At 35.6% G+C, this 22879-nt stretch overlaps 1 protein-coding gene and 1 pseudogene across 1 annotated transcript; one reads left to right on the top strand and one right to left on the bottom strand.

Annotated features, from left to right (window-relative positions):
* The first annotated feature begins 872 nt into the window (after positions 1-872).
* Positions 873-1463, top strand: LOC141822927 (uncharacterized; annotated as a pseudogene).
* Positions 1464-16547: 15084 nt separating this feature from the next.
* Positions 16548-18688, bottom strand: LOC141813858 (uncharacterized). Its single transcript, XM_074701858.1, has 3 exons — positions 18242-18688; positions 16919-16981; positions 16548-16776 (listed from the first exon to the last, which is right to left on the bottom strand). Exons 1-3 carry the CDS (start codon positions 18601-18603, stop codon positions 16626-16628), a joined length of 576 nt encoding a protein of 191 aa, XP_074557959.1. The 5' UTR covers positions 18604-18688; the 3' UTR covers positions 16548-16625.
* Between the last annotated feature and the right edge of the window lie 4191 nt (positions 18689-22879).

Below are 22879 nucleotides of genomic sequence, written 5' to 3'. Positions count from 1 at the left end.
CCTTTGACACTTGTTGGTCATCGATCTAAAGATCGAGTGTCTAAAAAAGCCAAGTTGGTACCTTGTGCTTACAAGAAGAAAGCTAAATGGGGGTTAAGGTGGACCTCGATGAAACCCCCCCTGACACTCAAGCCAAACCTTAGAGGAGAGAATAACAAATAAGCGAGATTGCAAAGTTGCATAGAATAAAATACCTCTCGATGTTAACATTATTACCTTATATGAGAAGAGCGATAAAAACTATTCTGTCTTTTCTCAAAAGATGCACTTGTATTAAAGGGTGCATCTCCTTATAACTGTCGCTGTCCGATTTCTAGGCGTACTTAGGCAGGCAGAATAACTCGTAGCTACAGTGTCCGAGATGCTACAATACTCGGGATGCTACAGTATTCGAGACCAACATTGGTGAACGAAATGATACTTAACAGCATAACATTTCCATCTTGGTGCTCAACCTTTTATTTCTTTTTAAAAAGTAGGTCCACCTTTGCCAATGGTTTTTAACATCATCATATGAATAAATGGGTGCTCGACACCACTACATGAGGGAGTAGGTCCCACTATTGGAAATGGTGTTCGACACCATCGCATAAAAAAATGAGTGCTTGGCACCATTGCATGAGGGAGTGGATCCCAGCATTGGAAATGACACTCGACCTCATTGTATGAAAGATTGGGTCCCACCTTATGGTAATGGTGCTTGGGACGACCTTTGTATGTTTTATGGAAGGAGTGGGTGGAAAGAGTGGGTCCCACCTTTGGTAAGGGTACTCGGTAGGGTGCTCGACTTGATGAATACATGAAGTAGGCCATCGTGCTCTCCAAGTGAGTCTCACCTCTTTTGTTATTGTACCCATTTTGGATCCTAGGCCATGTCCAATTGCTACTCCCTCACGTGCTCCCCTGGCCGCCTAGGAAATGACTTTGAAGTGGAGGCGTGGCGGGTGGCCAACTTCCACCCCATCCCTGATAACGTCTTCATGCTTATTGGTTGTCGGCCGGACTCACCACTCTTCTAGGACTTCCCCGCGCTAGCTTGCGGCGACCACCGCCACTTGCCTTGCCCAACGTCTCCTACATAGGGTGGGAGGAGTACTATCGATGCCCAATATGGGATGGCGAAGGGCAACCGAGGGTGAGGGAAGTGGCCTCTGGGTCATCGGTGGGGTCATCATAGTGTTGTGCGCTAGAGTTCAGCGCCATCAAGGCCATCAACGTGAGCAAGCTAAGGTGTGAAGGCTACAATAGTGTGTACACCTTTGCTTCGATGCGGGCGGTCGGGCCGGGGACGTGGGCCTAGGCATCCGGGTGGCCTACTCGTTGTTGGCGGATTAGGAGGTTTCTACGGAGTGTGCTAGGTCACCAATGACGTGTGCGAGTACGACAAGGAGAGACCTAGTGTTTTGCGCACTTGGAAGCACAAACGACCTTCCTTTCCCCAACACTTTGCTGCAACTCAATGATGTGGATGATGATGTTGCCGACCAACGACACCTTGTCCATCTTCAAGATACTGGGCCCCACCACCCTCAACACGTAGGATCACTGATTGAGCTTCTCACCCCTTACCGCCATGACACCCTCTTGATTGGGTTGCTCCCGCTCGAGCTCGTTATTCGAGCTGTCGTACAACACTTGTAATCCACTTGGGCTTCAGCCCGAGCATTCGTTCGACGTCTGCAACCCACTCGGGCTCGAGCATGTCGACATTATCATCCACCATATCATCTGAAAAGTAGTATTTTTCTTATCTTTAGTGGTGATTTCAACATTTGGAATGATTTTCACATCTCTCATATTTCTTTCGTGAAACGTCGAATATCGGAGTCATCCCACTGTGCATTGACATCAATGATTCTAATTAAAAGTTCGCTATGATAAGGGACCTGACAGAGGTAGCGACGATTATAGTCGTGGAGAAAGAGAGGAGCGACCTCAAGCAGGACTTTGAGATCACATTCTACTTCAATTTTATTTATCCAACGAGGTGTGAGGCCGTCCTTCTCCCTCCATCTCAATGTCGACGTCTTAGCTCTATTTCCCATAGTTGATGCCAATTATGATACGATAAAATTTTGATAGCTCCCAGTCGAGTACTCCTTGGATGTTGATAGTCGAAATGCTCCCTTCCATTCAACATATCACGATAAGAGGATTCCCCTGCTCATAGTTAACACCGGCGAGTTGCTCGGTCTAGTCCTGACGAGGGCGCTCCAATGCTTAAGCTAGATGCGAGCAGAGAATATAGACAAGTAGTAGAAATGATGTAGAAAGTATAATAGAGGAATGTATGAAATGTGAGCATGATTGTGTGAGAAATTAAGCCTCCCTCATCTTTGGATTATTGCTCTTCTTTTATAACTCTCACCGTGTAATGGTAGCTTTTATGACACCTTAATTCTCCTTCCGTAATGGTCGCTAACCACCATCATTACCTTTCCGTTTAGCAATAATCATTTGAAACCTCTGCCCATAATGACCATTATCAATTGCTTTTATTGTACCTCCAAACCTACTCTTCTCTTTGCATTCGGCTTTGTGCTTGCCTCCTGAACATTCTCTGGGTTTAGGTATATTTTTTCGAGCACTTATGGTTCTGTCTGAGACTCTCGAGCACCTTCGGAGTCTAAATCCAATTCCCGAGCACCTTCTGACTCCGACTCCGCTTCTTGAGTGTCTTATAACTTTGAACCCGATTTTCTGAATATTATATGACTCCGACTCCACTTCTCAAGTGCTATCTTATAAGACCCCAACACCAAATCCAATCTCCTTCCTTATGGGCTTAACCCAGTTGGTCCATCCCTGACAATCGTAGATTATTATAGAGTATCAATTATAAAATTAAAATACAGATGCAAGTGCTGCAATGATTCCTTCATAATGATCTCCATTGAGGGTGTTCATATGTGCAACCACTCTTTTATGTTATCTCCACGGGTGTGGTGCAGTAATAAATTACTCAAAGGAGCAATAAGAGGACTAATGTTCAAATCTCAAATGGGACGAATATCCTAGAGATCAACCTTTGAGTGTGCATAAGCCGTGCTCCAGAATTACTTGGTAGGTGATTTAGAGGAAAAACTATTTACCTTCAAGATTAGTCGAGTAAAATCCGAACTCCTGGATTATGAAAAAAAAATCCAGTAGTTTCTTACATCTTGTGTAATCATTTTTTTTAACATGTTTTGATCGGCAATCATTTTTATCATATGAAACTATTCATTTTTTTGGTTGAATAAAACCGTTCTTCATACTAGTTCAATTGACATTTTCTCAACCAAGGACTTGATTTTGATGGATCTTGGTTACAATTCCATGGTAAAAAGGGCACTCTTTTTAAAAATCTCTATTGAACTGTCTTTCCAGATTTTGCATCCTTAAAATCATCTTTGTTATCAGAGTTGCTGCAGTACATATGTTAGCTTATTGCACCAGTGAATAAATAGATTAAGTAGCATTGTAGAGCTCACTTCATAGAATTGGTTTTATTTAGTTGAGAATCTTATCTCAAACAAACAACTTTTATTATAGTTCTGTCTTGTTTTTTCTTTGATAATTTGTTGAATCTAGAGTTTTAATCTAGTTGTTGATTCACTTTATACATAATACTATTTAAATACTTAAAGAAATATGTTTCTTCAATCCATTGCAACATCCTCCTAAGGGAGATTATGAACTTACTGTACTTTTCTTCTTTTGGTAGGCCGGTAAGTGACTTCACTGAGATTGTCCTCCACTTCATCGAATGCATATATGTAAATATAGAGATTAGTAAAGTAAAGTTACCAGCTCAACAGGAATATAAAGAATGTCTAATTTGTGAATGTAGTTCAATGCTTACATATTTACTGCATTACTTATATAAGTATTGCAAAATGTCCTATTCCTTAATGATGCTATCTGTGTTCTTAGCATCATTCATCTTAAGGATTAAAGTTATTCTCTTTTATCTTTGAATAGGGATTGGCTACTGCTTTGATGCAACCAGATCTAAATCCACCCCAACCTTTTCCGAATGGAATGAAAGCAAATAATACTTCTGTTCTTCACCAAGTTTGTTATCCTTATTCTGATTCTTCTAGATGACTGAATCTCGTTGCTTTGCTGGAGTAACCATCCTCATTGTTTCCTTCATAGTCTCCAGCCTACGTGCACGGATGGGTCTATGGGCAACATTTACAACAAGGTTTCAACAATTTTTGAGGAGCCAATAATACTGTAAGCTAGATTGCCTATCTTAAATCTTAAATTTGGTTGTATTAACTGTTTGATGTACTATAGGATGCTCTTGTGATATGTTTTGTTTAAATTAAGAAAATTTTGTTTTGATTTTAACTATTAGAACATTCTGCAGTTGCCTTCCATATCAACTCGGAACCACCTCATCCTCCTTGACTATAAGCTTCTTCTAGACCCTTTCATTGTTGTCCTGCTGAAGAAGCGACATCTCCTTTGCGATATAATTTTGTTGCTTTCTTCTGCAGAGAGGAAATCCACCTACTATCGAATCCCTTATTGAAAAATTTCGCGGATTCCTTATTGAAAAATTTCTTATAGGTGATTGATAACAAATTTAAGATCAATACTAATAAAATATTATTTACTTTCGATGATTAAAATTAATATTGCTAATATCAATGTTGATACTGTTAATATTGATGATTATGTCATTAACTATAATGTTAACACTGGTTGTTGTGCTTAACCTAATCCTCACTATCACGTTTCCCTGGATTACTTTGAAGGAAGCAGCCAAGCAAGCAAATTGCGAACAATCACAAAACATAATAAAGGACTGCTCCTTCCTTCCACTTTACTGTCCGATATTGATTTCCATAAGATTTTCAAAGTTGAATGAAGTCATTCAATCACCAAAGTCTCAACTCGACCTTTCTCAATCTCTTCTGAAATAACCAACTTCTCAACTTGATGCTTCCCAGTCTCTTAATTTCAATTGAATCCAATTGGTTTAGGTGTTTCTCGTTTTATATTCTAGCCGTTTCACTATAAAAAAAATATTACAAAAAAATTAATAGTATTAATAAAAAATATGTAAATGAAGACTTTACAACTTAATGAATTGACAAATTTAACAATATTGATTCTAAAAAATATTTTCATACACAAAAAAACTCATGAAGAACCATCACCATCATTATCGTCGTCATCATCACAAGGAGTGGAATTTAACTGAAGATGTTGTATGATCAGGTTATTGTCGACGCAACTTGCTAATTTCCTAATCCTTTTGTCTCATTTCCTGATCAGGTTATGTATTTATGCCCTTACGGTTGAAGAGGTGGAAGAAGATGTACCAACAACTCTATGGGTTATACTCAAAGAACTCATATCCAATATCCTTCCCCTCTTTTGGATCCCCGACTTGCCTCCAGCCATAAACTCAGATCATTCCCAACAAAGAGCTCAAATTTATCATTTTCATCACTAGCACTTGAATTTCGCTGTGCTAGCTCGAACTTATCATATTTATCCTATATTATCATAAGAAAAATTAAAATAATAATATTTGAGAACCACATGTAAAGATAGAGCAAATACACAACTAATAACATCTGTAAGTTATATTGTAATTCAAACCTTAATTGCTTTAACTCTATCACCACTCCAAGTCTGATTTTTTTAAAAAAATGTGTGATTGAAAGTATCTATAAAAAATGACTCTCTCCCCATTTCCTTGGCCTAAAAAATCATCGTTAGAAATAATGAAATAATTTGAAATAAATTAAAATTAAAGTGGTTGAAAAATTTATTAATTCGTGTGTATGTTCATCGATATTGATCGAGTCACCTGCATATGTCGCAGATAAGTCTTCAGAATTATAAATTTAATTAAGTTTATTTTGTTAACTCCTCTTTCTGCTCTCCTTAGTTTCCCAAAAATTGTAAATCCTCACCCAATTTTTTTGGTGATGCATGGTGACTTTTTCCCCTCGTCTTTGCATGATTAAACACATGACGGATGTAATCATCACATTTTTAAAAAAAAATCTCTTAATTTCTAATTCTTTGTTAGGGTCCCAAGTGAACACCTATTGAAAGGAGAAATAAATGATTGACTATATATTCAATATTAATTTCTGATTAAAATAAAGTAGATATGTTACCTTAAATTCATTCCACCACAACACTTTTGTGGGATCAGGAATGCTTGTATATGTTATTGAATCCCCTCGCCAATGGTTATTCACAATTCTATTAATATCGTGAATAACACATATAGAATTAACAAATCTATAATACAATATGAAATAAATGATGTTAAATAATTATGATAGTTGACAACATTAATTATTTTAAAATATTTACGAATCTCTAAGAGGGGATATAAACTCTTGACTATCAGCCATCTCAGCAACTGATTGTCTAGTTGAAGGACCTTCTATGGGTAATGGGCCGGGGAATGGAAAGATCTTGACGAGTTATGTGTACGAGATGGTCCTGCACCTGAAGGAGGGGGCCGGAGGTGCAGACTGACTATAATTGTTACGTCGACCACGTCGAAACTGTTAAAATAAATATTAAGATAAAATAAATAAAAATTATTTACATAATAAGGATATGAAAAAACTTATCATTATGCTTTAACTTTTGAAAGAATACGTCAATCAACACACCAATAAGTCATCTCCAATGATCTATAGGAAAAAAGATAGTACAGTTAAAATATATAACTTTAAAATAATAATATATAAACAACAAATAAAACTAAGAGTTTTGTAAATCTACCTATTAAAACTAAATTTGTATATTTAAAAATTAAAATTAAAATTACAGATTAAAATAAAATTTACACATAAATTAGATTATCATATATTAAAATGAATTATTAATATTTTTTATTTTAACCTAACTTACCTATCATGAAAAATCAAAATCATTATCGTCATTGTTATTGTGGGTATGGTCATGGTTATCGTCGTCGTCGTCGCTATCGTTATCTTCATCTTCATCTTTATCGTCGTCGTCGTCATTTTAATAAATTTCACTTGTATCTACGTGTATCACTATTCCGCTGGGATCTTATAATGGGCAAGGAACAAGGTAACATGTACACTTGATATTATTAATCCTGACATTACTATACAGGATAAACCCTTGAAGCATATTACCCCTGCAATGGAAGCATCTTTCAAGATACACATAGAGGCTTTATTAAAGATGAAGGTGATTAGGCCTAGTGAAAGTCGGCATCGAACAATGGCCTTTATTGTGCAATCTGGTACCACAGTTGACCCGGTGACAGGAGAAGAGAAGAGAGGAAAAGAAAGACTGATTTTCAATTACAAGACCCTTAATGACAATACTCATAAGGATCAGTATTCCCTACCGGGCATTAATCTTATTCTCAAGAAAATTGGAAGCAGTAAGATCTTTTCAAAATTTGACCTGAAATCTGGATTTCATCAGGTCATGATGAATCCTGAGTCTATCCCGTGGACGGCTTTTCTAGTGCCACAGGGATTATATGAATGGCTGGTTATGCCCTTTGGGCTAAAAAATGCACCAGCAGTCTTCCAAAGAAAGATGGACAACTGTTTTCAAGGTTGTCAGGATTTCTTGGTCGTTTACATTGATGATATTCTGGTCTTTTCAGCTAATGAGGAGTTACATTGCCAGCATCTAAGCAGAATGCTGGATATATGTCAAAAGGAGGGACTGGTTCTTTCCCCAACCAAAATGAAGCTTGCCCAAGCAGAAATTGAATTTCTGGGTGTCATTGTGGGAAATCGGAAAATTAAGCTTCAACCACATATTATCAAGAAGATAATTGACTTCAATGAAGAAACTCTCACTACTCTAAAGGGGTTGAGGTCTTTCTTGGGGATTCTTAATTATGCTCGGTCCCACATTCCTAATCTGAGTAAATTATTGGGACCTTTATATTCAAAAACCTCTCCGCATGGAGATCGAAGGTTTAAATCCTCTGATTGGGCAATCATCAAGGAAGTTAAAGCCCTGGTCAAAAATTTACCAGACTTAGAATTACCACCTGCAAGATGCTTATATCATCATCGAAACTGACGGTTGCATGGAAGGATGGGGAGGAGTCTGCAAGTGGAAAAAATCAAAGTTTGATTCTAGAAGCACAGAAAAAATTTGTGCTTATGCCAGCGGTAAATTCCCTGTTCATCAAAGCCACAATAGATGCAGAAATTTATGCTTGCATGGAAGCATTGACAGCCATGAAGATTCATTACTTGGACCGAAAGGAAATTACGTTAAGAACTGACTGCCACGCCATTATCAAGTTCTTCAATAAAACGGTCAGTAATAAACCATCTCGAGTTAGATGGATTTCTTTTATTGATTATATTACAGGGACGGGGGTGGAGATAAAATTCGAGCACATAGAAGGCGCCAACAATGAGCTGGCTGATGCACTCTCAAGGCTGGTGCATCATATCACCATCAAAGAACGTGCTCTTGAAAAAGTTTACCGGAAAAGCAGTATCAATTATTAAAGCAGACAGAAGATTCAATGGACGAGATTAAAGATGCCCCCGCGGTGATTAAAAGAAGCTCTTGGAAGGACGATCCTAGCGCTATGCGCATCTCTGTAGATATCTGTATGAAAGGAATTGAGCCCCGGGGAGCCGTTCCTTTTCTTAGGCGGTATTGTAAAACAAGGTGCGGCCGTTGGTTTTGGCCGACAACCTTTAATAATTGGGGTATTGGACACGTGAATGATGGAGCTAAGTATGAGATGCGATGGGGCCCCTTGTGTACCCGGTCTTGCTTATCCATATATCACCTTGTCCTATAAAAACCCCTTGTGTGCTCTTAGCAGAACACACGGAAGAAATCCGGAGTTCTACTAAGAATTGTGAGTCCAGTGCTGCTGTGAGTTGTGTGTTTGTAAATTGCCACTTGAGTTCAAGTGCCTTAGTGCCTATACTCAAGCGATCTCGGGAAGGTATGTGCTATATCCTAAAGGTTGAAAACTAAGTATGATATTTTGTTATATTATTGAGTAAATTATCTTAGCGTCCAATCCCTATATGGAGCCGTGAAAGGCTTTAGTAAGGTCATAAAAAGGCAGGAGGCCGTGTAAGACCTGAAACTTGATTTTAGGTAATTCAGATAGAGTACCTAGATTTTAGAAATTTTTAAATTTTCTTAAGTTGATTTTGGTAAGACCTCTTATTTAGGAGAATTAATTTAGAGTAACTTTTATTTTTGATGAGAGCTTAACAGGCTTATTTGGCTGATATTAGGTTATTTTTCTCTATATATAGTTATCTTTGTTTTGTCAATTTTGTTTAAATTTTCTACGTGATTTGATGATACAAATGTCTATATTGCACAATATGTTCTTATGTTGCATCATTTTTAAATTTTTAATTCAATTTTCAATACTTTTCACCATCCACAAGCTAATTTGCAAAAGGTTGTGGTTGTGGTGGGAAATATGATAGAAGTGCTTTTTTTACAAGCCACAAGTTGTGTTACAAATAACGTTATTCCCTCATTTGGGCATAATAATGATTAATTTGAGTTCTTGCACATTTGAAACAATTAGATCATATATTATTTTCAAAGAGTATAGTCAATTTGCAATTTCTAGGCCACAAGGTAGTTTGCAAGTCAGCTTACTACTTCAAACTAACTTTCTGTTACAAATGATGAATAGTTTAAGATGAAGAATAGTTTAAGGATTTTACTCAAATAGACCGTGTTCTGGTAAAAATTGATTAGAAGAGTGTCCAATGTTAAATGTAATAGATTAGAGGTGTGATTTAGTAAATTGCCAGAAAGTAATTCTCATAAATAAGAGATATTACCAAAATCAACTTATATAAAAACTTTTAAATGAAATTCTCTATTTGATACATGACTGAATTTAGGAGTAATTTTCAGTGTGAGAGATAAAAAAATGAATTGTACTCACATAGAGTACGAACTTAGATTCATGAAAATCAAAGTGGACTATCAAAAAAATTTTCATGAATAATATCCTTCGCCTATATAGATCCAGGAATAATATGTACACTTATTTACAATTTCAATTTTTTTTGTGTTTAGAGAAGAATACAAAAATAATTAATGTAAGTCTAAGCATGACCATCACAGTTCTAATGAACAATCAAACCCTAACACATTTCCAAGTTAAATAGCAAAAATTTTAGCAGATATAATATGACCTCAATTGAAGGAGAACGATTTATCAATATTAACCTCATTGAAATAGCTAGGAACTTTGGCAAAGTATTCAAGACTGTAATTACATGATCAGAGTAGCCCCATCACATAATGATCTGAGGTAAAAATAAAAATTGATAGGAAAATGTCTCAAAATACATTAAATATCAAATCACAAAATGATCTGAGGAATAATATGTACACTTATTTACAATTTCATTTCTTTCGTGTTTAGAGAAGAATAAAAAAATAATTAATGTAAGTCTAAGCATGACCATCACAGTTCTAATGACCAATCAAACCCTAAAACATTTCCAAGTTAAATAGCAAAAATTTTAGCAGATATAATATGACCTCAATTGAAGGAGCACGATTTATCAATATTAACCTCATTGAAATAGCTAGGAAACTTTGGCAAAGTATTCAAGACTGTAATTACGTGATCAGAGTAGCCCCATCACATAATGATCTGAGGTAAAAATAAAAATTGATAGGAAAATGTCTCAAAATACATTAAATATCAATCACAAAATAAATTTACAAAAATTGAAACCATCATCTCTAGGTGAACCAAGTTTAAAGACAACATCCAAACATCATGCTTCAGTTACATTATAAACTTTTAGTTAAAAGAAAAAAGTTGAGCTTTACAAAATATAATATCTAAGGATCCTCTAACGACACCTTAGAGCACCTCTCTAATGAAATTGATGAGTCCTTTCATGATGTCATTTAAAAAACCCTCTTGTCGTCCCACTCGTGTTAACCCCTTTTAAGAGTAATCAACTTGATACTAATGAGGACATGGGTTTATTGATTATAACTCATTTATGTTACTCAAAAAAGCAAAAAGAGAATTGAAAAAATGTACATACAACAATAACAACTAAATCTTTATCCCACTATGCGGGATCGACATGGATTCTCCTATACCATTAGCCTTGATCCACTAATATATCCTTATCTATATTTAAATGAAGTTTATCACGCACATCCACTTTAATATTTTTATCTTTGTGACTCTCATCTTCTACTCGTGTGCTTGTTTTGTTAATCTTCCCTTTAAGTTTTAGAGGTACCTTACGATCATAAATAACACCCTTTGCCATTTTAATCATCCTACTTGTATCATTTGCAAAATATCTCTATCAACCACCTCCATCATTTTATGAAAACGATCCTAGATACTTAAAATATTCGCTTACATGAACCTCATTATCTTCTATCTTAATAATTGTCTTCCTATATCTACTACACAAAACTAAAATTTCATATATATTCTATCTTTACTCTAGTAAATCTAAAATTTTTAATTTTCAATGTCTCCCGTCAAAATTCGAATTTAGTATTTACTGTTTTACGTGTCTTATCGACCAAAATAATGTCATCTGCAAATAACATAATTCATGGTAACGTGTTTTGGATGTGTCATCTGCAAATCATGGACTTAGAGTTGATAATTGAAAAAATATACATCGGTACATAAAATAAAAACATTTGTATACGAGTTATTATTTTATCTCATCTTTATCCCATTTACTTTACAAGGTGGGATGAGGCAAGCTCAAACAGATCAAGTCAAGGTGGGTCTTGATGGGGATTAGGGTAACCTCCAATGGATCAAGTTAAGGTGGATCTTGATGGGAATGAGGCAAATTACTATCGTGACTAACCTACTCAGATTCATATACTATAATCGTGTTACTCATATTTCAGTGCTAGTACTTAGCATGGATATAAATCTAGATATCTAACACAATACTTTTTCTAACAGTGAAAACACTAGATCAAGATCTACATGTCTTAGCATGCAAAATAATATGTAGTGTCAACATAACATTAGGGGGTACATGAAGGTCAATTAGAGAAAGAAAAAGGTAAGACTCGCAAGAGAAAAAAATATTAAAAAGAATTATAAATCATTTTACATCAAAATGTTTCCTTAAAGAGGAAGAGGAAATTAAATTTTATAAATTTTAAAAAAATTAATTTAAATTAAATTTAAAAAGAAAATAATTTTAAAATTTTTAAGTTTGGATCTTAACTCAATTATGCCAAAAATGAGTGTCCTACCTAAATCAAATGGAAGCAATAAAGATGAAAATTAGGAAATAATTTTACTTTCTTTTCCTAACCACTCTTATGTCTACCAAAGGAAAAGTAGAAATAGATGACGACTCAAATGACATTAAAATTGAAAATAATAGTCTCGGATCATGCACCACTAAATAAAGAATCTTAATGGTGGAACAAAAAAATACAGGAAAAAGTAGGAAAAAAACGAATAGTCTATAAGGTTATACACTTGTAAGAACGAGGAAATTTTAAAAAGTATACAGTAGTCAAGAAAAAGATCAAGAAAGCAATGAATGAAACATATGAAGAAAAAAAGTGAAAAATTAGATACAAAAAAGGGAAAAAGAATATTTCCAAAATAACTAAAACAAGAGAAAGGAAGATAAAAAAATATTATCCAAATAAGATGTATTAAAGATGAATGCAATAGGATACTATTAAATGATAAGGAATAAAAGAGCGATGGAAGGGATATTTTCATTAACTTTTTAATGAAGATTTATGTGAAAAACTTAGCTTAGGTAATTTAAGTAGCTCAAATGAATATAGAAATTTAAATTTTTATCATAGAATTCAAACTTCAAAAGTAGAACAAACTTTAAATAGAATACAAAATGGAAAAGTAATTGGACTTGATGATATTTCGATAGATGTATGAAAGTACCTAGGAAAATAAGGTATTGAATGACTTACAAAGTTATTCAATTTGCTATTGAAAACGAAACAAATATATGATGAGGGTAAGTATTTTAGTTCTCTTATATAAGAACAAATAAGACGTATAAAATTGTACAAATTATAAGGGTATTAAACTAATGAGTCATACTAAGAAACCTTGAGAAAGAGTAATAGAAAAAAACTAAGTAGACCATGATGATTGAAAATCAATTTTGATTTATGCTTGGAAGATTAACAACAAAGTTATACATCTTCTCAGGCAACTAATTGAAAAGTATTGAGAACAGAAGCAAGACTTACACATAGTATTCATTGGTATAGAAAAAACTTATGATAAAATCCTAAGAGAAATTATATAGAGAATTCTAGAAAAGAGAGATGTTAGCATAGTGTATATTGAATTAATTAAGGATATATATGAGAATATAATGACAATATTGAAAACTTCAAGCCAATTAACTGAAACATTTCTCATAAGAATAGAGTTACATCAAGGATCAGCTCCAAATCCCTATCTTTTTACATTAATCATGAACGAATTCACTAGACACATCCAAGATATGATACTGTGGTGTTTGTTGTTTGCAGATGATATTGTTTGGTAGATGAGACACATGAAGAAGTAAATACTAAACTCGAATCATGGTGGGAAACTCTAGAAATGAAAGATTTTAGACTTTGTAGAATAAAGACAGAATATATAGAATTTAAATTTATTAATATTTGATGTAATGAGACAATTGTTAAGATAAGATATGACGAGTTGTCTATAACTGAGAGCTTTAAGTATTTAAGATAATTTTTATAAAAAGATGGAGGAAATGAGAGATATGTCATATATAGAATACAAGTAGGATAGTTGAAATGTAAAAGAGTGTCAAGTATTATTTGTGATCATAAAGTACCTGTAAGACTAAAAGAAAAATTTTACAAAACGACGTATAGACTTACTATGTTATATAGAGCATTGGGCTATAACTCGAGCATATAAGCAGAAGATAAGAGTTGCAGAAATGAGGATGTTAAGGTAGATATGCGGGCGTACAAGAATGAATAAAATAAGAAATGAAAATATTACAAATAAAGTCAGAGTTGCACTTATTAAGGGAAAACTCTGAGAGACACGTTTAAGATGGTATGAATATATATGTAGATGACCAATAGATGCTCCAATTAGACGATGTAAAACTATGATAAGTGTGTACATCAAACAAGAAAGAGGAAGACCAAAGAGAATTGTTAGCAATAATAAAATAAGATAAAATTTACTTAAATATTAATGGTGATACAGTAGGGCATAGAATTCAATGGCATGAAAGGATTCATATAGCCCCACCTAATGGGATAAAGTTTGGTTGTTTTGTGATTATTTTCTTTCCCTTGTAGGAAGCATGGGTTCAAGGTTATTTACATAATAGTTAAAGCGAGAGAGATAAGAGATCTTATCCAAATAAGATATATTAAAGATGAATGCAATAGAATACTAGCAAATGATAAGGAAATAAAAGAGTAATGGAAAAGATATTTTCATCAATTTTTTAATAAAGGTTTAGGTGATCAATTTAACTTATATAATTTAAATAAGTCAAATGAGTATAGAAATTTAAATTTTTATCGTAAAATTCAACGTTCAGAGGTAGAACAAGTTTTAATGGGATGTAAAATAAAAAAATAATAATTGAACCAGATGATATTCCGATAAAGATATGGAAGTACCTAAAGGAATAAGGAATTGAATGACTTACAAAGTTATTCAATCTGAAATTGAAAACTAAAAAAATATTTAATAAATGGAGGGTATGTACTTTAATTCGCTTATATAAGAATAAAAGAGACATACAAAATTATGCAAAATATAGGGGTATTAAACTGAGTTAAACTTTAGGAAAGAATAATAGAAAAAAACTACGAAAGAAAATCACGGTGATCGAAAATCAATTTAGATTTATATTTGAAAGGTCAACAATAAAAGTTATACATCTTCTCAGGTAACAAATTGAAAAGTATCAGAAACAAAACAAGACTTACATATGATATTTGCCGACCTAGTAAAAGCTTATGATAAAATTCCAAGGAAAATTATATGGAGAATTTTAGAAAAGAGAGGTATTAGCATAGCATATATTAAACTAATTAAAGATATATATAAGGATGTAATAACAAGAGTGAAAATTTCAGGCGGATTAACCGAAACGTTTCCCATAAAAATAAGTTAAATCAAAGATCAACTCTAAGCCCCTATTTTTTTTATATTAATCATGGATGAACTTACTGGACACATCTACGATACGATATTGTAGTGCATGTTATTTATAGATGATATTGCTTTGGTAGATGAGACATGTGAAAGAGTAAATATTAAACTCGAATTATGACAAGAAACGTTAAAAGTGAAAAATTTTAGACTTAATAGAGTAAAAATAAAATATATGAAATTTAAGTTTAGCAATATTAGATGTAATAAGACAATTATTAAAATAGAAGATGACGATCTGTAACTAAGAACTTTAAGTATTTAGGATTATTTTTGCAAAAAGATGGAGCGATTGAGAGTTGTTTTACAAAAAATATAAATAGGATGGTTGAAATAGAAGAAAGCATTTGGTGTTCTTTGTGATCGTAAAGTACCTCTAAGACTTAAAGGAAAGTTTTACAAAATGACGTTAGACTTACTATATTATATGGAGCTGAATATTGAACTGTGACTCAAGCACATAAGCAAAAGATGAGAATTACATATATGAGAATGTTAAAGTGGATGTGCGGATATATAAGAATGGACAAGATAAAAAATAAAAATATTAGAGAGAAAATTGAGGTTGCACATATTAAGGGAAAACTCCGAGAGGCATGTTTAACATAGTACGGACATATACTTAAACGATCAATAAATGTTTCAGTTAGGTGATGTGAAACTATGACAAATATGCAAATCATACGAGAAAGAGGAAAACTAAAAAAATTTGATTAGTAACAATAAAACAAGATAAAAGTTATTTAAATATAAATAATAATATAGTAGGGGATAGAAGCTAGTGACGTAGAATGATCCATATAGCCAACCTCATCTAGTGGAATAAGGTTTGGTTGTTGTTGTTGTAAAAAGCATGGGAAAAGAATAACAATTAGATGTAACAATTAGATGAAGAATCCCATTAGAAAAATGTAAAGTTGGCTAGGATATTTGATTAAACTTGGATTTTTATAGTTGGTGCTCATTTTGATACTTAATGTGCTCACCAAACCATACACTCATTGGATCCAACAGACTTAGGTGATAGGGATTCCAACAGCCTAGGACCAACCATGCTATTGCAATAATGCTATGTATGTTTCCATAAACCAAATATTCTACAAGTATTAGAGTAGCTTGCAAACCACTAATGATTATTGCTATAGTACTGATTGAAGTGACTTGCAAGCCACTAAAGATTGGTTGCTATAATACTATCTTTCCCATAAATTATCTATAAACTACACAAAAGCCCCTGCTTCACAAGTATTGCAAGATTTATCAAAAAGACTTGGTCTATCCATGATCGCACATGTGACCATCATGTCAATATGTCATGGGCATGTGTAGCACAATTACTTCCACCAAGGGACAACAAAAAAAAGAATGTCAGCAGCAAAAAACATTGGAAATTGGTAGAATTTTCAACCATTAAAGTCAAAATAGAATTTCAGAAACACAGGTTGACATATTATCAAGTAAAAATACCTTCACTTGCGCGGCAGTTCCAAATTTCAAGTGCCTTGGAGTTATTTCCAAGAGATAACAAGGGAGATGCACTTAGCTTTACAAATTTGGCATCCTGATAACGTGTTCCAGCTAGTTCCCACAACCTTGATATCAGTCTGCACAATAACAAGTATTGCAAGAAATTCTATGATATGTTGATCATAGTATTTGAGTTTTCAACAAAGTACAAATTACACATTCATGACAATACGTGAAGGAATCTCCAATTCTTTTCAAAATCTTTAGCAATCAACTTACCCTCCTTTAACTGTACGCAACAAGTTATGCCGCCTTTCTTCAGGAATATCCCCAATTTTCTTCCTGTATAAGTTCAAACCATGTTTGCTTTCAAGCATATTTAACAAAACAAGATGAAAATCATAGAGATGATCGATATTCCCGCTAAACATTTTGATGGCACCATGTCATGTATTCAACATAAAGGAACACTCACAAGGCAAAAGTGATTCAGCATTTCAATCTAACAATACAACTTATCCAGAAAAATAACAAGGCCCGTGCTGGATATGTCATATGTTCCTCTTAGTAAGTTCCTTTAATTAACACTATTATCATTATGTGTTCATAATGATGAAGAATTTGTTGGTGCAATCGTAGTCGAGTTTGACCGAGTGATGTTGGGGAAATTATAGGTGCAATCATATCCCAAGCGATCGGGTTCGGCCAAGTGGTTTTAAAGTTACGGAAAAGGTTTAAGTTGAAGTTTGATTGCGCAATGGAACAAGTCCAAGTAGGTCAAAACTAACTGGATACTTCCAGTCAAAGAAGTCCAAGCAGGTCAAATGATCGGATGCTTAGCGGATGAAAGTTTAGGCAAGTGAGGAGTGACCAAATGTTTGGCAGCCAAAAGTGTGGGCAAGTCAAAGTTAATGGAACACCAAGCAACCAAGGAAAACCTGAAGGCAAGATAAGGAAGTCCTAAAAGCAAGAGTTCTTGGAAGACGAAGAAATCTCGAAGGCACGACCTCTTGGCAGGTAATATATAGTGAGTTTTAAGAGTCGAGTGGCCCTATATTTTGATTCTAGTAGAGCTTGACTTAGGTGAAAACTCTGACTTGGATTGGTTGTAGTCGATGATCCAACCAACTAGAGGTTGAGTTTAGTCGACTAGTTGATTGGTGTGTTAAGTCGATTAGGGAGTCGACTAACAATGAATTGCTTACGATTAGGATGATTTTGTTCGAAGTGGAGTCAACTGAGCAATCGACTAGATCTCAAATAAGAAAGAAGAAGACGGTTAATCATTTTAAAGTATAAAGAAGTTGTTTTGAGGCTAAAGTGAAACCAACTTAGCTATAAATATAGGAACAAGTGAAACCATGAAAGAAGAAGAAGACGGTTAATCATTTTAATTGTGTGTCCCTCTTCCATCAAAGAAAAAACAAGATTCCATTAGTTGTTTACCCATGGCGATTCTAAAACATTAGAACGCAGAGCAAGAACTTGAGAAAAATTGCAAAGAATATAACTTTTTCCTCTCAATCGGTACTCTGACGCAATTAAAAAAGAACGTATAACAAGAAACAAAAAAAAAATCCGGCATTGGGGGTCTCATCTCACCACAGATAAGCTGCAGGGTTGTAGGAAGCAGGATCGAGGGGAATGAGCTCCTTGGGAGGGTCAAGGAAGCTTAAAACGTCCTGCTCGTCGAGGTAAGATTTCTTCCCACCTGGAAGCAACTCGTACGGCTTGTCGTCCCACGGCGAAAGGTGCTCGCTTCGCGCCGCCCACTGCTTCGCCTTCAGGCGGAGAGGCTCCAGGCTGCGTCGGGATCCCAGACGATACGAGAAAGGCGGAGGGAGAGCTCTGGATTCTGGGAACCCTGACCCCAATTCGCAGCCTTGAGGACGAAGTGGAAGAGGAAGGGTGGAAAAGGAAGCGAGGATGCGACCCATTTGATGCGTCCGGAATGAGAGCTCCATCGCCAGTGCCGCTTCGCAAAACCCTCCGCGTTCGATCCCTTGAATCTTGACAGTGTACTACGCTCAGTTTGGAATTGGATTGGGTGAGATTTGAGAAGGTTGATTAACGTTCCTGTTTGGATTATTTGGATGAGAGAAGGTTTAGTAACATACAACATATGTTACTTTAGTTGGGACGGAGGAAGAAATAAAAATTAAATATATAAAATTATAAAAATATTTTTAATTTTTAAAATAAATTTATATGTAAAAAAATATGTATAATTTATTAAATTTATGGATGTTAGATGTTTTTATCAAATTATTTTGTGAGATAAATTAAAATTAATATTTATGATTTAAATAAATAAAAAAAATTAAAGAAATAATGAGTAGATATATAATAAACATGTGAATTATAAAATCTATATATTTTGATATGATAAAGGATAAATCAATATTTTTACATATATTTCTATAAAAATTTACTGATATCAAAATATAAAACTAAATAAGTAGAATATGTTAGTACTCTAGTATATAAATAACACAACAAATAAATCATTATAAAGCACAAACATCTACTATCCTATTTTTATAAAATAGAATATGTCAATACTCAATAGTATAAGAATATGCAATATTCATTCTACCATGATAAGAATAAAGTATATCTAATCATCAAGTAACAAGTTTTATATTAAATAATAATAGTTTAACAAACATCTAAAATCATCCAAGTACATAGCATCCAAATGCATATTACATAATATCCAAATATATATCATCCAACAAGTAACAAATTAATCATGCGGTAGATTCTCTCCATCCATCATTTAGAATAATAAATTTTTACAATATTCAAAAGGGCATCCAAGTAAAGCTCTCAACATCTTTAAGCGTTGAGCAAGATACAAATAGCATATAGAAATTCTATATTGCTCAACACCTAATTGAGTTAATAAAGTCCACACTTCATTCTCAGGAATAGGAAGTTTATTTGACTTAACCATTTCATGTGTTGAACTCATAATGGATCGAGCTACATAGTCAATTGCATTGCTTATACCGTCATCATCAACTTTACCTTTCTTTGCACTCTTGTTCTTTGATGATGCTCCAACAAAAGAGCTAGCTTGAGATTTAGTTAGTTCATAACTAAAAGTTGGAATTTGAACATTCTCATTAACTGCATTTGAATTATCCAAATGGATTTCTTGTTGAGATATCATAAATTCAACTTCATCAATGATTTCAAAATGATTTTCACCAATATTATTCTCCACTTCCATGCTAGCTCTTTTCTTTCGCATTTCTGACGCAGTGTTGGCATGTTGTCCCATAGCTCTATCTTTCTCATATAATTGAACTAACTTTTCATAATTTTAAATCAGCTTGCTCTTCCATTCGACAGTTGTTGATTTAATCTACAAATTACAATATAATTATATCAAACATTCATTCATAGATAGTATCACAAAAGAAAATCAAATATATTTTTTAAATGCATACACACCTCAATTAGTTGTTGCCAAACTTCAGGTTTAGCACTGAAGAATTCTGTGATGGGATCTCATACAAAACCACTCATACCATTCTTAAATATATCATCATAACATGAAAATCAGTCTCTTTTAATATGTTTCATGTTATTTTTGTTGGGTTGCAAAGATTCAAACATAGTCTCACATCTAAAACACATGGGAAAAATCATGCGTTTAAAAGGATGGAAAGTATCTCCATTGGCATGAGACCTTTTGGGGAGAGCCCAAGAACAAAACCATGAGGGCTTAGGCCCAAAGTGGATAATATCATGCTATTGTGGAGATACAGACATCCTTGGGGGCCCTACAATTGGTATCAGAGCGAGGCCGCTCTTCACCGGACTAACCGCCGGATGAGCCATGATCTGGATCTAACCATGTGGATTGAACCTTAAAAATAAAGGAAGTAGGGGCTCCCGAGTTTGAATCAAGAGGACCAGACACCGGGCAGGAAGTCCTAGTAGGTCGGGTAGACCGAGGGGCATGAAGTCCTGGTTGCGGCTGGGCAGGAAGTCCTAGTAGGTCGGGTAGACCGAGGGGCATGAAGTCCTGGTTACGGCTGGGCAGGAAGTCCTAGTAGGTCAGGGTGGACCGAGGGGCAGGAAGTCCTGGTGGATCGAAGATTCAGACATCAAACGGAGGCTTTCTGTTTGAGGGGGGGTCTGTGGTCCTTTGTTTGAGGGGGGGATTGTTGGATTGCAAAGATACAAACATAGTCCCACATCTAAAACACATGGGAAAGATCATGGGTTTAAAAGGATGGAAAGTATCTCCATTGGCATGAGGCCTTTTGGGGAGAGCCCAAGAACAAAACCATGAGGGCTTAGGCCCAAAGTGGATAATATCATGCTATTGTGGAGATATAGACATCCTTGGGGACCCTACAATTGTTGATGCAGTTTTGTCCCGATTGTTGTTTTGATGTTGACAACGATTTAAGTTCATTTTAATTATATATTCAGATTGATCGATGACGGAATGAGATCGGAGAGGGCTCGGTAGCTCGTTCTCTGGATTAGGTCAGAGAGGGCTCGGTAGCTCGTTCTCTGGACCAGATAGAGTCGGAGAGGGCTCGGTAGCTCGTTCTCTGGACCGGATAGAGTCGGAGAGGGCTCGGTAGCTCGTTCTCCGGATTAGGTCAGAGAGGGCTCGGTAGCTCGTTCTCTGGACCGGATAGAGTCGGAGAGGGCTCGGTAGCTCGTTCTCCGGATTAGGTCAGAGAGGGCTCGGTAGCTCGTTCTCCGGACCGGTTTGAGTCGGAGAGGGCTCGGTAGCTCGTTCTCCGGACTAGGTCAAAGAGGGCTCGGCAGCTCGTTCTTTGTACCGGACTATGATCGGAGAAGGCATGGTAGTCTGTCTTCGGACCAGATCATTATCAAAGGAGGCTTGGGAGCTTGTTCTCTGATTACGTGATCCAGCGCGGTTGACTCGGGTGAGACTCAAGCTAACCTGATCAAGTCTTGATTTAGGACTTAAAATCTAGCTTGGTTTAATCGATTAACCAAGAGTAAGTTGGTTAATCGATCCGATGATCGATTACAGATCTTTAATCGATCTGGTGATCGATTACAGATCATTCTGTGAGACCAGCGTTAGCGTGTTAATCGATCTGATGATCGATTATCGAGCATTCTGTGACAATTCGTAAAACTCACAGAACGCACCATAATCGATTGGGCAATCGATTATGGTGAACTATAATCGATCAAGTGATCGATTACATGTTTTATTGAGGAACCGAGTTAGCGGATGGTAATCGATCACCTAATCGATTACCATGACTTAATCGATCAGGTGATCGATTAAGGGCATGGGTAATTGCCTGGTTGATCGATTACACGCTTTAAAGAGGATAGAATTACTGAGTTTAATCGATTGGTTGATCGACTAAGGCTTTTCTGATCGTGCTGCTCTGCCATTTCTGATTTCTGAATATTCTGTTGTTGTGCTAATCCGTTTCTGAGCTCTTGCAGGTGGAGTTTGAATTGGGATAAAGAACAAGAATGATCAAGTGATTGCTTTCCTTGTGCAGGGTTTGTCGAGTTTTGGTTTCACCTTGCTTTCAGGTAAAAGACAACGGACAACGGAACTCTGAGCTGCAGAGGATGATCGGTTGGTCAGTGAGTGCAGTGGACTCAGAGAAGAACGTTGAACAAGGAGGTTAAAAGGAAGAGATGAAGGAGGAGAGAAGCCCCCGGAAACCCTAAGAGCTGTGTGTGCTTGTGTTCGGTGTTGTTGGCTTGCTCGTGCTCTTCCTTGAAGCCTTCTCCTGAGGTGCTTGGTGGTCTTCGCCTGCTCGCGTTCTTCTGCTCTTACTTGAAGCTTTCTCCTGAGGTGGTGCGAGTTGTGGTGCTTGCTCTCAGGAAGTTGCTTGAGGTTTCTTACTGGTTGATTGAGGCTTGTGCTGTAAGTTTTACTTGTGTTGCCTCAATCTTTGTTCTCCTTCCATAATCTCTGTGCTTAACATTTTATCCTTGAGATTGGTTGTGGAGAGGTAACTCCACCGAGAAGGAGGTTCTTTTAGCTGGTCTTCATCCGGGGTTCGATCTACCGAAGATCAAGGGATCGTCCACCTTACAGACACGCCGAGGAGTAGGGGCAAGTTATCCCCGAACCTCGTACATCTTGTGTCTCCCTTGATTTCTTCTTGTTTGTTATTTTTCCGCTGTGTACTAACCCGTTTGTAGGAGAAAATTGATTTTCAAAAGGAGGCTATTCACACCCCCCTCTCTAGCCATCTCCGATCTTCAACA

The sequence above is a fragment of the Curcuma longa genome, chromosome 1 (genome assembly GCF_044706935.1).
Source record: "Curcuma longa cultivar G26 ecotype Majalengka, Jawa Barat chromosome 1, ITB_CL_G26_1.1, whole genome shotgun sequence".
NCBI classification, from domain to species: Eukaryota; Viridiplantae; Streptophyta; class Magnoliopsida; order Zingiberales; family Zingiberaceae; genus Curcuma; species Curcuma longa.
The sequence above is the reverse complement of the archived record's forward strand: the minus strand, read 5'-3'. Positions and strand labels throughout refer to the sequence as shown.

Coding starts and splice junctions, on each gene's coding strand:
- LOC141813858 (XM_074701858.1), bottom strand. CDS start 18,603: ATGGAGCTCTCATTCCGGACGCATCAAATGGGTCGCATCCTCGCTTCC. Junction 16,982..18,241: donor AACCCTGCAGCTTATCTGTG/GTGAGATGAGAC, acceptor GAACTTATACAG/GAAGAAAATTGGGGATATTC. Junction 16,777..16,918: donor TTGCGTACAGTTAAAGGAGG/GTAAGTTGATTG, acceptor GTTATTGTGCAG/ACTGATATCAAGGTTGTGGG.